Here is a 17748-nt window from a genome sequence, read left to right as displayed (position 1 = left end):
TTTTCTCGATAACATTCCTCAAGGAAGCATGACGATGATTAAACAACTCTTTATCATTCTGAGGAGTAGAATCCTGACCAGAAAACTCTTGTAGATGGTATCGAACACCTCGATATGGAGCTAAGAAGTTCCGACGATTTGCAAAACCGGTCAACTAGATAAAATTTTCCTGATATTAAACGATAAAGTAGTTAATTATCTGGAAAAAATATGTATGATTTACAATATATTTATATATATATATATATATATATATGTGTACCTTCTGGAACTGGTAGTCGATACCTCGAATTTTGACCAACTACAAGGAGAAAATTCTCACTTATAGCAAACTTGGATCTCTTAAAAGTATCTCTTGTATAGCAATACCTCGAATTTTGACCAACTACAAGGAGAAAAGATGCAACCATTTCTTCAAGGCTGATATATCTTGTATCAGTTAAACTTGTCTTCTCTCTGAGAAGATTGCATAACTTCAAAAAAATATTTGGATACATCCGATATAACTCTCTGAAATGAAGAGGATTTTCTTTTAAGACATGATCTATATAATCTTGACCAGCTCTTGTGATTGGGCGTCATGTGGGACGTTCAATTTGCAACTGAAGTTCCCGTTGTCGCTTCTTCAAACACATCATCTGGCAAAGAACTAGGAGCACCAATAAAATAATATGGGCATCTAACTCATCATCTTCATGAGACAAATATGATTCTTTTTCTTCTGATTCTTGTTGGCCAAGAAATTCTGAATCCATGTTTGATAATAAATTGACAAAAGAGCTTAGAACCTATCAAACAAGCACGAGACTTTTAGTAATTATTTGATGGTTTTCTCAATAAGCAACCTAGATCATTATTTATATAAATTTTACATTTTCAGTTAGTAAAGTTTTTTTCAGTTACATAATTCTCATTTATAAATTTATGTAAACTTTACATTCAATAAAAAGTAAAAAAAATGTAAATATTGATGTGTTAAATATAAAAAACTTTACTTTTTAATTGTATGTAAATTTTACATAAATATAAAATGACAATTGTGCAATCGAAGAAACTAAAATTTTTACATATTTACATATACTTTACATTCAATTAAAAAGTAAAAAAAAATATGTTTGTGCTTAGTGCATCGTGCTTAGTGCATCGTAATATTAGTTACATGTGCTTAGTGCATCTAATATGTTTGTATGAAAGACACATGTGCTTAGTCATGTTTCAAACTAAAACAAAGGATAGCAACACTAATTTTATTATAAAAAACCATGTAATCAAATGCAAAAACCAGTATATAAAATCCAATATCAGTAAATAATAAAATAAATAAAAACCACACATAATAATGGCTCAAATCAAAATCCTATCACGTTATGCTTAATCCATCCGTAACGTTCATCAACAGACATGCTAATGAATACGTCTTTCATTCCTAATTGATTGATCAGCTTAACGGCATCAAAACGTACATGTTCTTCCAAATCAGAAACTTCTTTGACTGCTTCCCATAGATTATTTTTCTTTTTCTCTGCTTCTCTTTGCTCAGCTTCTTGTTTTTGTCTTGTCTCTCTTTCTTCTATCAAATTGTAGAGTTTCTGAGTGATGGTTGTCAAAGTATTCAGCTCGTCAGCTTCTTCTACACTTTCTTTTTGAGTGAACAGATCATCACCTTTGTTAAGAGGACTAGTTTTTTGTCTCTTTCTTAAAGGAAGCTTTTCCAAAGTATCGTCTGAAGGACTGCAAAAAAAAGATGATTGTGATTCATAGTTTTGTTGGACATCAAAAGAAAACTCTTCACCACAATTTGCTTGCTCCTTTTCTGTTTCTGCAACTCTAACTGTTTGTGCATCAGTAGTTTCACCTAAACCAATAGCATTCGTACCCGTCGCTATATTCTTGTCAAATATAAGTTTGAGATCATCAAATTCTTCAAATATTTCATCACGAAACTTTTTGAACTTAGGATGTGCCTAAAAAAAATTAAAAAAAAGTTAACATAATGAAAAAAATAATAATAATAATACAGCCTTATGTTTATTTACCTTTAGATATTCAGCCCATACTTCTTTTGAAGCTGTAAACCTTTTTGTGGTTGAATCCCATCCAAATCCAGAACTAAAACGAAGAAGTTCAGCCGCGTTTAGATATTTTGTTTTCAAGATCTTCATTCTGTTTGAGTAGTGTTGATAGGTTTTATTGCATCCATGCATTCGATTGAGAGTAGATAGAATTCGTCTCTCCACCGTAAATTTGCTGAATGTGCCATTACTGTCACGCAAACCCGAAGCAACAGCATCTAAAAGTAAATTGATCAAAGTTTTATTTTCTTCAGGACTCCATTGAATATATGAACCTTTTTCTCGTTCTTGCGATGGGTCTTGTGTTTCTTGATGTGATTCTCCCATTGATGCTTCTGGTTTTAGGTTTTATGTGTTTGTGTGTTTATAAAATTCTGTGTGTATAATGAAGATTATATAGAAATCATGACACATGTATTATGGAAAACGGAAATCAATATAGAAATAATAGAAAATAAAAAAAATCAGGAAATATAACTTTTTGTTCAAAAGAAACGACATACTCCTACCAAAAAAAAAACGATGACATATTCTACTGAAAAATAAAAGTTGGTGTTAATAATAGAATATTGCATGATGAAAGTGCCATGGCTTTTAGGAATTTTTGTTGCATGATGAAACGTGGGATATTGGAATTTAAATGTTAGAAAAAAATTTATAAGACAAATCCATTCAAAATAACAAGCTATAACTCAATATTTGTTTCTTTGTATTTTACTCTCTAAAACACTTATAAATCTATTCAAATCCAAATTCAAATCAAATGCTTAATCAAATCCTTACTATTGAATAACACCTAATTTTGAAATCTATTTTAAAATCATAGAACCAATAACAATGAATTTGAATACAGATTTTAAAATCATAGAACCAATAACACTAGATTTTGCTTGGATTTTCAAATCCATTAAAATCATAGAACCAATAACACCCCCTAAGTTTTCTCATCTTCATTCCAAACAAAAACCGAAAATGAATTCTATTATACAAATCACCTTTTTCAGGCTTTTTGAAAAATGTGAAACCTTTCGAAATAGGTTGTAATGTTAATCTTACATATGTGGAAGCATTACAACTCCATGTATATTAGAAACCTATTACAATAAAACATCTATAAATTAATACTCGATAAATTAATAATCTCTATAAATTAGTAAATTTCGTCCGTCCCAGCTTGGACCGGTGTAAAATGACACAAATCGATAAAATAATAAGATAATAATATTTTTAAAACTCTCATGTAAATATATAACCCCATTAAAATTATAAATTAATAATCTATCTATATATTTTTTATATAAGCACAAACTAAACATTATATTGTTAGTTTTATATTCACAATCAAAATACTTCTATTTTTCTTAATATTTTAATATATTTTGATAATATTTAGTAAAATTATATCGAAAATCACATAACAATTCTATGAAACATAAAAATATACACTACATAAGATAATAAAATAATATGAAAGTCAAATTTTTAAAATTTAAATAATTTATAAACAGTAAAATCAAATATTTTATTATTTTATTAATAAAAATATTCAAAAATAGAAAAAAATCTAAAAACAGAAAATTTTGTAAATTAATATCTCTATAAATTAATAAAATTTTAAAGTCCTAACATTATTAATTTATAGATGTTCTACTATTTTGTAAACATAAAAAATAATAAAAAAACACAAAAAATCAGCTCGAATATATCAGCACAATTCTAAATGTCTTATACACAAACATAAAATCTATAAGAAAAATACAGTTTACAAATATTTGTCTTTCTAATAAAATCTTGAAAAGAAAACAATCTCGCGCTTTGAAAGCGCGGGTCAAAATCTAGTATACAATTATTTAGATATTAATTTTCTATCAGGTTAATATTTTTTTGTCATTAACTTAACATAATCAAGTAAATATTATAAATTTAAAGAAAATGGTTTATTTAAATATTGGTATTTAGTTACTTATTCTCAACAAGTTAGTTCCTACTTTTTTATAAAGGATTAGTAATTCCTATACATATGTTTTAGGTCATATATAAATATAACTTTAAGTTAATACTATTCTGAAATCATCTACTGTTTGTTTTAAAAATTGATATTAATAATTATAATAAACGATAAACATAAATAAGGATGGGTTGTGATTGTCCTTCGGAGACATCCGATAAAACTGGAAAAATACATAGAAGAAGGATGACACACACAAATCGAAAAAATAGTCCAAATTTTTAAAATCGAATTTCTCTCTAACCCCTTCTTTCTCCTTACTCTCTTTCTCTTAACCAGCGTGTGGTCTCGATTTGCTCCGGCAGTTGGCCAACGTGTTAACAACACCGCCACTGCCGGAGGCTTCCTCCTCACCCTCTCTCCTTTTCCTTTTGCTCCTCCTCCATTTTCACTTTTCTTTTCGATATGCTTCTGGCACTGGGTAATGGTTTGGATTTCTGGCAAAGCTCAGCTCAAAAGGAGTTCAGCCGGAGACTCTGCTTCTTTTTCTGGTCTCACGGCAAGTTTGTTGCTGAGGTTCCTGGAGTAGGTGGTCGGCGTTTAGGGTTTTGAAGTAGATCGCGTTTTACCAATTCAGATCTGCTTTTGGTTTCAATCCCGATGCGGTGGAGGGATGGTTCACTCCTCTTCTCATTCTCTGGTGGTGGAGTTGTCCAGCTTTGGAGGTGGAAATCGTGACTCTCCTCGGTGTCTTGGAGGTTCTGGTGTCTAGTCTTCGAGGTCAAGCAAGCTCCGGAGGTTTACTCTGACTCGAAGGTGCCTCGTGAGCCTGGTTATGGAGGCGGTGATGGTAACTCAGCTCTGTTCCGTGTGGGAAAAAATGAGCAGCTTGGTGGTGGTCGTGTATGGCCTTCCAATTGTTGTTCTGTGGACATTCATCGCTGCAGATCTCTTCTATTTCGTCTCTCTCTAGTCCACTGGTATTTGACGACAGTCATCTTTCCTGTGGTGGTCTGGCTCTTCAGCTTCTACCTTATTCTCCTACGTCAGAGAGGTTTAAGTAGTCACAGAAACCGCTTCTCGGTTCTCAACTTGCTTCAAGTGATGGCTGTTGGGAGCATTGCTTGGTGTTCCCATTTGGTCCTCTCACACGTCCCAGTTCTGATGGGTCCAGCTTGGTTATCATTGGTAGTGTGATGACAATCATGTGCAGGTTTAAAGACTCTTCTACTCAGAAATTGGTATAGTTTTCAAGCCTGCATTTGGTTCTATGGTCGTCATTGGCGGGGACGGAACAGCTAGAGTTCGTGACGGTTTGCTCAGGTGATGTGTTTCGGTACTGTTACTCTTTCAGTTGTCGAGTAATTCAATTATGGTGAAGATTGCAAGACGATAAGATCATCGGTCGCCAGCTACTCCAGAAACGTCACAGGAAGATCCCGACATCCGAGGCCACAAGATGAATATCTAATTCTCGTGGTCAACATTAACGATTGAGAACGGTCATTTCTTCTCGAGGATTTTGGAGACGGCTAGCAGAACTCGCCGGGAACATGGGTCGAGCGAAGCTAGTTAAAAACCGTTTGATTTGAGTTATTTTGTTCAAGTCGGTTTGTAATTGAATCCTAATTTCTGGTTTCGTGTTGATTAATATAATTAATATTATCTAAAAAATGGAGATGTGGGAAACATGTAAACAAATATGTTATCACTAACAATTAAATAAGGTTCATGTCCTCCGGTTCCATTTCGATTGTGATGAGTTTTTTTATTATCAACTATCATGTTTATGTCTAGGGACATTATAAAGGAAAACATAACCAGTTCAACTTAGAGAAGATTCAACTTATGTGGACGCGAACATTTAGACGGCGAGAGTCTGCTTTGCATACAAAAGTTGAAGCATTATGATATACAATGAAGAGTATCTTACAACATTCGACATGCCAGATTTTTGGGACGGATCACAAGGATCTGATCGCGATGATAAAGGAACCGCATGCTTAGCCAAGTTTTACAACATAATTGGAGACGATAAAGACTCTGCAGATATGTTTTCGGACTCAAGATTACTTAAATCCCAAGAGCACAAAATAGAATTTCACGATTCTTTATAGGACTGCTAGGTCTTTTCATAGCGAATTTTGTTTCATTGGTTGTTCTATTCCGGTTACCAAACCGCCTTAAATTTAAATAATAAAACTAGATATTAACCCGCACATCCGTGCGGATATATTTATATTTTTAAATTAATATTTAAAATATAAAATATGTTATAAAGATATATATCTAATATTAATTTCATGTATATATTTTTTATTTTGAAAATTTATATTTGTTGAAATTTGTTTGATGATATTGTACAAATCAAAGATTAATGAAGTATTTTTGTTTATTTATTTAAAATGCAACATCAATATTAATAGTTTAATTTTAAACATTAGTTTTATATGAATTAATAAAAAAAATTAGCTTCTTTGTTTAGAAATTTTTATTCTCGAAATGTTTTTATGTGAATATGTTAAATTATTTTTCTTATATTTTAAAATATTATTTTATTTAATATATTATATTTCAGTTTATTGTTTTTATTTTTACTAAAAATATCAACATAAAATGTTACAACCAATAAAATATTATTTATTTTGTTTTATATAAAAATTTAATTTGATAATTTAAAAATAATTGGGCTATACTATTTAATTTCAAAATTAGTTATTGGAATATATAAAATATGGTCTATATTAAATATTATAAACAGTCAAATGATAATTAGTAATGACAATATATTTATGTTTTCTTAGAAATGTTATTATTTAGATGTATATTGTTTTTGTTAGGAGAATATCATATATGAGTAATTTTAGAATGTTTAGTTAAATTTCTAATGAATGGTCTAACATAGACTTGTGTATGGTAGATAAAAAATAGGACTCTATTTTAATAGAGTAGATAATTGCTTGTTGTAAAAAAAAGGAAAACATAGCTTTTATTGATATGATTTATACGATTCTCCAAGAAAAGCATTTAATTTTAACACTGCATGTTTAAGAACTATTAAATATTTTATATATCTGTGAAAGGGAAAATCTCCTTAGATATGATCTATAAAAGTATATATTACCATTTTTGCCGAGAAAAATAAACAAAATAGTAAGGAGATTTTCCATAGTATCTAAGCTTTCCATAATTCGAAGTTAAATAGTAATAGAAAACATCATCGTTTCGGTTGAATCTACTTCTCATAATACAGACTTTCAGTATATATATACAAGAAGAGTAGTTCATAAACTTCAAAAGGCAGGATGCAGAGCTTGGGACTCGTGGCGGTTATAGGCGTCTCTGTCTGTTTAATAATCATGATTTGTTTCGCAGTTTATGTAAGTTACGTATACTTTTGGAAAAATGTCGATGATTCACAATCGTGATTGTAAGTTATTTAACGATGTTTAATATCTCTTTTGAATCTTAGGCAGTTTAGTGTTTTTTTATTTATATGTTTGGTAGTGTATCTCAATTTTTTCTCGTCAATAGTGTACATTACTATATAATTGGTTTGTTTATAACGAAAAGAACATAAATATCTACTGGGAAGAACAGTAGAAAACCTTAAAAAGTCTTGCCCTTTTTCTTAACCGAGAGTCATGATCATGTGTCAAAATCATCATCTTTTGAATACGTCAAACGAAGACGACGTACCTCTACACCCGTAATATAATCTTCAAAAACAAGTAAACCTGTCTAGCGTATTGTTTTTGACCTAATTCCTTTATAAGATCTGCCGAAAAAACTAAAGAAAATCAAAATTAATTTTGGTGCAAACCAAACCGACTCAAATACGACAGAAAAAGAAAATCAATTTTCCAAGCCAAACCGACTTAAAAAGAAAAATCTTTGGCCTAAACACCTACCAACGTGTACGCCGTCAACAAACGCAGATCTATGAATCGTCTCTGTGGAACTCGTAAAGAGAAGGGATGGTTCAACGAGCTTGGCCAAAGGATATCAGCTGATATTCACCGTCAAAAAATCATTGCTTCTCCAAACACCAACCAATGAAAAGGAGGAAACAAATGATTAGGTAGTACCCCAAAAAGAAAAGGTCATGTCTTTGATCTTTTCTTTTCTTTTCAATCCTCCAAAGCTGGACCCATCTTAAGATAGAGAGAACTATCTTTAGTTTCCTTTCTACTCCGATCTTGTTTCCTTCCTGGTTCGGTGTAGAGAAGTTTTGTAATCGTTTGTTTCTCTGTTGTTCCCGGGTAAAGTTTTCATTTTTATTTGGATTGAAAAACTTTATAAATGTGGGGAGCTGTGTAAAAACTTTATAAAAAGTTTTCATTTTTATTTTTATTTGGAGTGCACCCATGTCCCCAATATCAGATTGAAGAACAAAGTATGCTCCTTTCCCTTACTACTTGGAACCGTTTCTCTGTTCTCAATGAGATTGACCATTGCAGTTTCAAGATCAGATTGAAGAGAACGATGCTGTTTGTTTGCTAAGGTGATTCATCTGGGCGAAGATACAACATTATAATGCTACGTCCAGATGGATCATCCAACTAAATTTTTTAAAAAATCATCTCAAATTCTCACCCAACCCAACCTAAATGAGGGTAAGTTTTGATGGTGCATCGGGATGCACATACATGTAGTTCAGTCCAAAATCATGACAAAATAACTTTTTAAAATCAAAATATTATTTTCAAACAAAAAATATATATTATTCTATATATATCTCCGCCATAACAGAAAAATGTATTTTGCCAAAACCGCAAAAATAGACTTTTCCGCAAAAGGCGTAAAATCGCACATTTCCATAAAAACACACATTTCTATAAAAACGCACTTTTCGGCCAAACCAGTAAAACCGCACTTTTCGGCCAAAACAGTAAAACACACTTTCCCGTCAAAACCGTAAAACCACACAAAAACCAAAAAACACTCTTTCCCGCCAAATCCGTAAACACACACATTCCCGCCAAAACCATAAAACACACACTTTTTCACCAAAATCGCAAAAACGTATTTTCTCGCCAAAACCGGAAAAAAAACATTTCCCCGCAAAAACCGCAAAAACGCATTTTCCAGCCGAAACCGGAAAATGCATTTTCCCGCCAAAACCAGAAAAACAACTCATTTTCCCACCAAAAACGCATGTTCTCGCCAAAACTGAAAAAATGCATTTTCCCGCAAAAAACGCAAAAACGCATGTTCCTGCCAAAACCGCAAAACACATGTTCCAAAACCACAAAACTCACTTTTTCGCCAATTCACATTTTTTCGCAAAAATATTTTCCGCCAAAAACGCGAAATACATTTTCTTAGTCAAAAACGCAAAAATGCACTTTTACCGCCAAAACTACAAAAATGCATTTTCCCGAGAATATCGCGAAAAAATATTTTCCCGTCAAACCCGCAAAAATACACTTTTTCGTCAAAACTACATTTTTCGCCAAAACCGCTAAAAAGTGTTTCCCACCAAACCATGAAAAGTCAATGTTACCACAAAAACCGCAAAAACGTATTTTCCGGCCAAAACAAAAAAAAAAATACTTTTCCGTCAAAACATTTTTCAGCAAAAACCGCAAAAAATATTTTCCGCCAAAACCTTAAAATGTTATTTTCCCGCCAAAAATTTTAAAAATATATTTTTATCATTTCATTAACATATCCACCTGGATGCAGATGCAAGTTAAAAAAATATAAAGCAAACGAACATAGTTGCATCCAAATAAATAACCAAATATATGAGATATTATATCCAAAATCATATGTTGACTTTTTCGTCCTTATAAATGGATATAAATATTATAAAATAAATAAATTCTAATTAGTTAATGTGTTGTTTTTACTTGTTCATTTGGTTAAGAATTTTCTTAATCATATGTATGAAAATAATAAAAAGTTGTGTTCAATCAGATTATGTTGTTATCTCAATTAAATATGTAATTTCTTGTATAATAGTTAAGATCGATTCTATTTTTATTTTTTTGTATATTGAGATGAATCTATTTTAATTGAATCACAATTTATTTTAGTTTTTCTACATATTGAAGCCAAATATTTTTAATTATTTTTAGTTTGATTCATGCGATTATTTTTAAATATATTCTATAACTATTTGTATATTTTAGTATATATTAATTTATAAAGAAAAGAAAAATGAAAATGAAGTATTAATGTAATAAAAGTTCCATTTGCCAAGATAATCAATGATATTCTAAAAATCAATACACATGTTTAAATATTCATAAAATAAATTATCAATTCAATTTCATTTGTTTTAAAAAAATTTAGATGGTTTATTTAAATCAAAATTAAATAGAAATTATTATATTTTAAATTAACTTATTATCTTAGTTTGACATATAATTTTAGGTACAAAAATTTATACCAATTTGACTGTTTATATTAACATCTTGAATTGCAACTATTCATGTAAACTGATTAACTTTTTATCTTAGGCTGGGAAATCGAGTCCAATTCGAGTTTTGGTTTGGGTTCATTCAGATTTCGTATATACGAATTCATCAATTTCAGCCCATTCGGATATCATAAAATTCTAGGTCGAGTTCAGTTCGGGTTTGTTTAGTCGGGTTTAATTTTATTTACATGTCCGTGATCCGGTTGAACCCAAAATAAATTCGGTTTTGGATATTAATCAGGTTATCAGTTCTAAAGATATTAATTTTTTTTTGATTAAACTCAATATATTTCCAAAATTTTCAAAACATTTGTGTAAGTGGCATCCTCAAACCATATTATTGCCTCTCAAAATAACTTTGGAATTCTCTCAAAATAACTTTAGGAGGCTCGTTTATCATCCATATGATAATTACACTTGAACTATACGTGAAAACATCATACAAATGATTCATGACAAACCAAAGCCTTGTATGAACGAGAAATATACAAAATGAAATATACACAAATTAAAATTAAAAACTATCAACTCAATAAACGTAAAAAACACTATTTAAACTTTCAAAATCAACAACATTGTTTAAACTTTAGAAACAATACTTATTTACAATGGAATCTCCAATGCTATTTCCAAAACATAAACATTAATATTGACCAAATACCAAAAATATATATTAAACTAAGTTTTTGAGTTAATTATTTATGTAATAGATAATTATTTTTGGTATTCAATAAATTCTTAGTGTAACTTGGATAAATATTAGGGACTGAGATCAGGTTTGGTGCAAGTTTTTTATTAGGATTTTTTAATTTTCAGGTTTTTTCGGATATCCATTTAAGTTTGGATTTGGTTCAGTAAAATTCATAACCTAGAATACCGCAAAACAAGATCCATACAGTATTCAGGTTCATATTGGTTTAGATACATTTTTATTGGTCGGGTTAGTTTTGGATTTTTGTTCTTAGTTCTAGTTAGGATAAAATTTGAATTCTTTTAGTAGTTTCATTTAATTTGTTTTCTTATATTTTAAAATATATTTATAAAATTCTATGAAATTTGATATAGACTAACATTATAAAAATATAAGAAAGATTAAAACTATTTACTCTCTCACTTTAAAATTGAGTAATTATTAATTTTTATTTAAAAAAGAAACAGTAAAAAAATTAAAACCTGTATATATTTTGTAAATAAAAATCCCATAATTATCAAATTAAAATAAATTATATATTCGTTTATATATAATTGATTACATGTATTAATTTATAAAAAAAACTACAATAGCTTATAAAATTATTATATGTTTAACTAAATTTTTACGTATCAAATATATATGTATTACTGTCTTTTGAAAAATCAGTGCAAAAATGGTTCATAAGAAGAATCCTAAGTAGCTTCAGAAAGATTCGTATATATTTTAATTTTTATTATTTAAAAAAATAAATAAGCTATTAATAAAAACTAAAATATGAATATTGATAATGGTAGTTATTACATAATAATTTTAATTCATTAACGATATAAACGTAATTGACCTTCGTAAAAATTAACGTGAACACTACATAAAAATTAATTTTTCAAATAATATTATAAAAAATATATAGATGTCATCTACTCTTTGTTTTGTTTTAACAAATAATATTAATAATTAAAATTAAAAAGAAATACAAATAAGGATCGGATGGGTTGTGATTAAGACTCGTGGGAAATTGGTTATTTTTTTTACAGTGTAGCACATATTACATCATCGTATAATTTATAACTATATTACATATAATTATCAAATACTTGCAACATATATGATATTGATGAACAATTTCACGAATAATTATTTAATGATGAAACTCTCGGCAAAACATTTGGACTGGCGGACATTTATGCATGTACATTTTTCATAGAGAAGCTCTCTCCGCAGCAGACGACACTTTTATTAGTGTGACTAGGGTTAAATAAATTTCAAAAACAGCTAAAAATATTTCAAATTTTAGTATATATTTGAATATAGCTTTTTATATATAACTGTTTTATAATTTTTGTATTAATGCTGCAAAAGATTATAATAATTAGATATTATGTTTTACATTGTGAAAATAGATATTAATGAATATTTGATTGTGATATATCATATACTCATTATTCACCTTTCAAAACTAAAAAGTGATTTTGTTTTGTTACTTTTAATCTCTAAATGAATAATAAACCAAATGATTATTAAAAAATATAATTAAAATAAGTGGGGGGGGGTTATAACTCTAATTGTTATTAATAATTAAATTTAATTTCTAAATTATCAATCTTTAATGAATTTACAGAATTGAATTTTTGTGTTTGTGAAAATACAATTTTAACCTACTTTGTTTATATTTAAATAAGATATTTGAAAAGTGTTACTATAACTATCATAATTACCATAGTCTAAGAATGAAAAGTTAAACTGAGCAGTTCATTGAGCTTAATGGAAAATAACATTATACTCATGTTTTACAAATAAATTTTACTGAATAAGTTTACAAATGTGATAAAGTTCTTCACTAGACTATGTATTTTCATGAGAAAAAAAATAAAATTTTACTTTATTAGTAGTTTTTTTAAATATGTTTTGATTATGTAATAATCACTATTGTGTTTATCTTTCAATTTTCATGTGAATATTTTTTAAAATTGAGCATGGTAACAACAAAAAAAAATATCCATGATATTTCTTTCGTTTTTATTTCCATTGTTGGGTTTTGATGAAATGTCAAAAATAATATCGTAGATGAATTTTCTATTTTTGTTCTTATAAATATTTTGTAGTTTTTCTCTAGTTTTATATTTTTGATTAGATCATGTTAATTTTAAAATAAACTATTATTTGTAAATTATTTTTCACCAAATTCAAGTTATTCAATGCATTATTTACAAATAAATGTACTGTTTAATTTATTATATCTTATTAAACTTTCAAACTGATTTTTATAAGATATTTGTTTTATTTTTTTACTAAAGCCTCATATTGTTTCGCCTAATTACTCATACTGCAACTTAAAAATGTATATTCTTTCTACAATTCTTTGTAGGAGAAAGTGATTATTTTGTGTGCAGGAGAAAGTGAAGGCATCCTATGATGTTCCACGCCTCTTTGATCTGATTAAAGATAACGAATGAAACATCCATTCTTCAATCTTGTTAGCTTAGCTTCCACGGCTTTTGAATTTGTTATTTCTACTTCTTTTCTCGGATTTTAAGCCTCTGTCTCCTTATCAATCAAACTCCCTCACTTTTATCAAATTCGAATTATGATAGATGTTTAATGTAATATTTGTATTGTATTTGACATGTTATTATAAAACATTTTATATATATATATAACAATATATTCACAATTAGTAACTGGAAAAATCTAAAATTTTATATCTGAAATCAAAATTTATCTATAATAAGAATATATATAATAGAAATATCATCCAACTATTATAATTAAGTTCTTATGTATAATTTTTATATATGCATGAGGTTCAATAGACTATCATTGCTATTATATAGCTCTGAAATCATCAACACGTTTTAGTTTATTTTTATTATTTTATTCTTAAATAAGGACATGTTAACTTATACGTAATCTGACTAGAATATATTTACAAATCTAAGACAATTAAATGAAAATTAAAAATTAATCAAAAATGTAAGGACAGAAAAGTAGATTTCACCTTATATATCCAAATAAATAACCAAACAAATGAGATCTTATATATCCAAAATCATATATTGACTTTTTGTGCATACAAATGGATATAAATATTTTTAAAATAAATAAATTCTAGTTAGTTAATGTGTTGTTTTTACTTGTTGATTTGGTTAAGAATTTTCTTAATCATATGTCTGAAAATAATAAAAAGTTTCAATTAGATTATGTTGTTATCTCAATTAAATATGTAATTTCATGTATAATAGTTCAGATCGATACTATTTTTATTTTTTGGTATATTGAGATGAATCTATTCTAATTGAAACACAATTTATTTTAGTTTTTCAACATATTGAAGTCAAATATTTTAACTATTTTTAGTTTGATTCATCCAATTATTTTTAAATATATTCTATAACTATTTGTATAATTTAATATATATTAATTTATAATTAAAAAATGAAAATGAAGTATTAATGTAATTAAAGTTGCATTTTCCAATATAATAAATGATATTCTAATAATCAATACACATGTTTAAGTATTCATAAAATAAATTAATCAATTTTGTTAAAAAAATTAAGATGGTTTATTTAAAATGTATGAAAATTAAATAGAAATTATTATATTTTAAATCAACTTATTATCTTAGTTTGACATATAATTTTAGGTACAAAAATTTATACCAATTTGACTGTTTATTTTAACATCTTGAATTTTAACTATTCATGTAAAGTGATTAACTTTTTTTCTTAGGGCTGGGCAATCGGGGGCCGATTCGAGTTTTGGTTCGGGTTTATTTGGATTTCGTGTATACAAAATTACAAATTCATGAATATCTTCCCCATTCGGATATTATAATATTCTAGGTCGATTTCAGTTCGGGTTTGTTTAGTCGGGTTTATTTACATGTCCAAGATCCGGTTGAACCCAAAATAAATTCGATTTTGGATATTAATCAGGTTATCGGTTTTAAAGATATTAATTTTTGTTTGATTAAACTCAATATATTTCCAAAATTTTCAAAACATTTTTGTATGTGGCATCCTCAAACCATATTATTGTCTCTCAAAATAACTTTAGGACTCTCTCATAATAACTTTAGGAGACTCGTCTATCAACCATATGAGACTTACACTTGAATTATACGTGAAAACATCAGACATATCATGACAAACCAAAGCCTTGTATGAACGAGAAATATACAAAATGAAATATACACAAATTAAAATTAAAAACTATCAACTCAATAAATGTAAAAACCTTTATTTAAACTTTTAAAATCAACAACATTGTTTAAACTTTATAAACAAAAATTATTTACAATGGAATCTCCAATGCAATTTTCAAAACATAAATATTAATATTGACCAAATACCAAAAATATATATTAAACTAAGTTTTTGAGTTAGTTATTTATGTACTAGATAATTATTTTCGGTATTCAATAATATATTAGTGTAACTTGGATAAATATTAGAGATTGAGATCACGTTTGGTGCAAGTTTTTATTTGGGATTTTGAATTTTCAGGTTTTTTCCGTATATTCATTTAAGTTTGGGCTCGGTTCAGTAAAATCCATAACCCAAAATATCGCAAAACAAGATCTATTCAGTATCCAGGTTCAGATTGGTTTAGATACATTTTTATCGGTCGGGTTAATTTTGGATTTTTGGATGCGTTTTTTGCCCAGCCCTAGTTTTTCTTAGTTCTAGTTAGGCTAAAATTTGAATTGTTTTAATACTTTCATTTAATTTGTTTACTTATATTTTAAATATATTTATAAAATTCTATGTAATTTTATATAGACTAACATTATAAAAAGATATGAAAAAATTAAAACTATTTACTCTCTCACTTGAAAATTAAGTAATTATTAATTTTTATTTCGAAAAGAAACAGTAAAAAAAATTTAAACATGTATATATTTTGTAAATAAAAATCCCATAACTATTAAAATAAAATAAATTATATATTCGCTTATCTATAATTGATTACATGTATTAATTTATAGAAAACTACAATAGCTTAAAAAGTGATTATATGTTTAACTAATTTTTTACTTATCAAATATATATGTATTACTGACTTTTGAAAAATCAATGTAAGAATGGTTCAAAAGAAGAATCCTAAATAGCTTCAGAAAGATTCATATATATATATATATATATTATTTTTTTTATTTAAAAAAAATAAAATAAGCTATTAATAAAAACTTAAATATAAATATCCATAATGGTAGTTATTACATAATAATGTTAATTCATCAATGATATAAATGTAATTGACCATTGTAAGAATTAACGTGAACACCACACATAAAAATTGATTTTTCAAATAATATTATAAAAATATATAGATTTCATCTACTCTTTGTTTTGTTTTAACAAATAATATTAGTAATTAAAATTAACAAAAAAATACAAATAAGGAGTGGTTGTGATTAGTTTTTTTATCGACTATAGTAATTTAAAACTATGTTTAGAACTCTAGGGAAATTGTTTTTTTTTTTAATTGTGTAGCACACATTACATCATCGTATAATTTCTAACTCTATTACATATAATTATCAACTACTTGTAACATACAGTAGAACCTCTATAAATTAATAATGTCGGGATTTTGAAATTTTATTAATTTATAGAGATATTAATTTAGAAAAATTTCCTTATGTAGATTTTTTTATTTTTGGATATATTTATTTTAAGATAAGAAAAATATTTGATTTTATTATATAGACATTAATTGTTATTTTTTTGAAACTAGACATTTATATTAATTTTATTATATTATTTGGTGTATGTAATATATATTGCATAGAACATAAATGTGGTTTTAGATATAGTTTTACTAAATCTCATCAAAAATATATTAAGTGTTAATAAAATATAAAGATAATTCCATTGTGAATATAAATCAAACAATATAACATTAGGTTCTTACTTATATAAAATATGTATATATATAAATTATTAATTTATAATTTTAATGGGACCATATATTTACATATAATTTTCTAAAAAAAATATTATCTTATTATTTTATCGATTTGTGTCAAATATTGAACCGACCCAATTTGGGACCGACGAAATTTATTAATTTATAGAGATTATTAATTTATCGAGTATTAATTTATAGAGGTTCTACTATATATGATATTGATGAACAACTTCACGAATAATGATTTAACGATGAAATTCTTTCCAAAATATTTGGATTGACGGACATTTACGCATGTGCATTTTTAATAGAGAAGCTCTCTCCGCAGCAGAGACAAAAACATTACTTTTATTAGTGTGATTTATCACGATCCATTGAACATACATGTTAAAGAATTATTAAATAGTTGACGTCAAAAAAAAGAATTATTAAATAGTTTTTATATCTGTGAAAGGGAAAATCTCCTTAATTAGTTTATCTATAAATTACCATTCTTTGGCAAGAAAAAATAGGAAGGAGATTTTCCATATATTTTGTTAAAAAAAAAAAAGAAGATTTTCCCATATTCTATTAGTATATATCTAAGCTTTCCATAATTCGAAGTTAATTTGTAATATAAAAACATCTTCGTCTCTCGGTTTAATCTACTTTTCATAATACAGATTTTCATTAGATACAAGAAGACTAGTTCATA

General features: G+C 27.4%; 1 protein-coding gene across 1 annotated transcript; it reads right to left on the bottom strand.

Moving 5' to 3' along the window:
• Window positions 1-1349: 1349 nt before the first annotated feature.
• Window positions 1350-2162, bottom strand: LOC117129316 (uncharacterized protein At2g29880-like). The gene is made up of 2 exons (XM_033282896.1): window positions 2037-2162; window positions 1350-1964 (listed from the first exon to the last, which is right to left on the bottom strand). Exons 1-2 carry the CDS (start codon window positions 2160-2162, stop codon window positions 1350-1352), a joined length of 741 nt encoding a protein of 246 aa, XP_033138787.1.
• Window positions 2163-17748: the final 15586 nt, after the last annotated feature.

Source organism: Brassica rapa, chromosome A10 (assembly GCF_000309985.2).
Source record: "Brassica rapa cultivar Chiifu-401-42 chromosome A10, CAAS_Brap_v3.01, whole genome shotgun sequence".
In the NCBI taxonomy this organism is placed as follows: Eukaryota; Viridiplantae; Streptophyta; class Magnoliopsida; order Brassicales; family Brassicaceae; genus Brassica; species Brassica rapa.
Note: the sequence above shows the minus strand (reverse complement) of the source record. Positions and strands in the feature narration are given on the sequence as shown.

Coding starts and splice junctions, on each gene's coding strand:
- LOC117129316 (XM_033282896.1), bottom strand. CDS start 2,162: ATGAAGATCTTGAAAACAAAATATCTAAACGCGGCTGAACTTCTTCGT. Junction 1,965..2,036: donor TATGGGCTGAATATCTAAAG/GTAAATAAACAT, acceptor AATTTTTTTTAG/GCACATCCTAAGTTCAAAAA.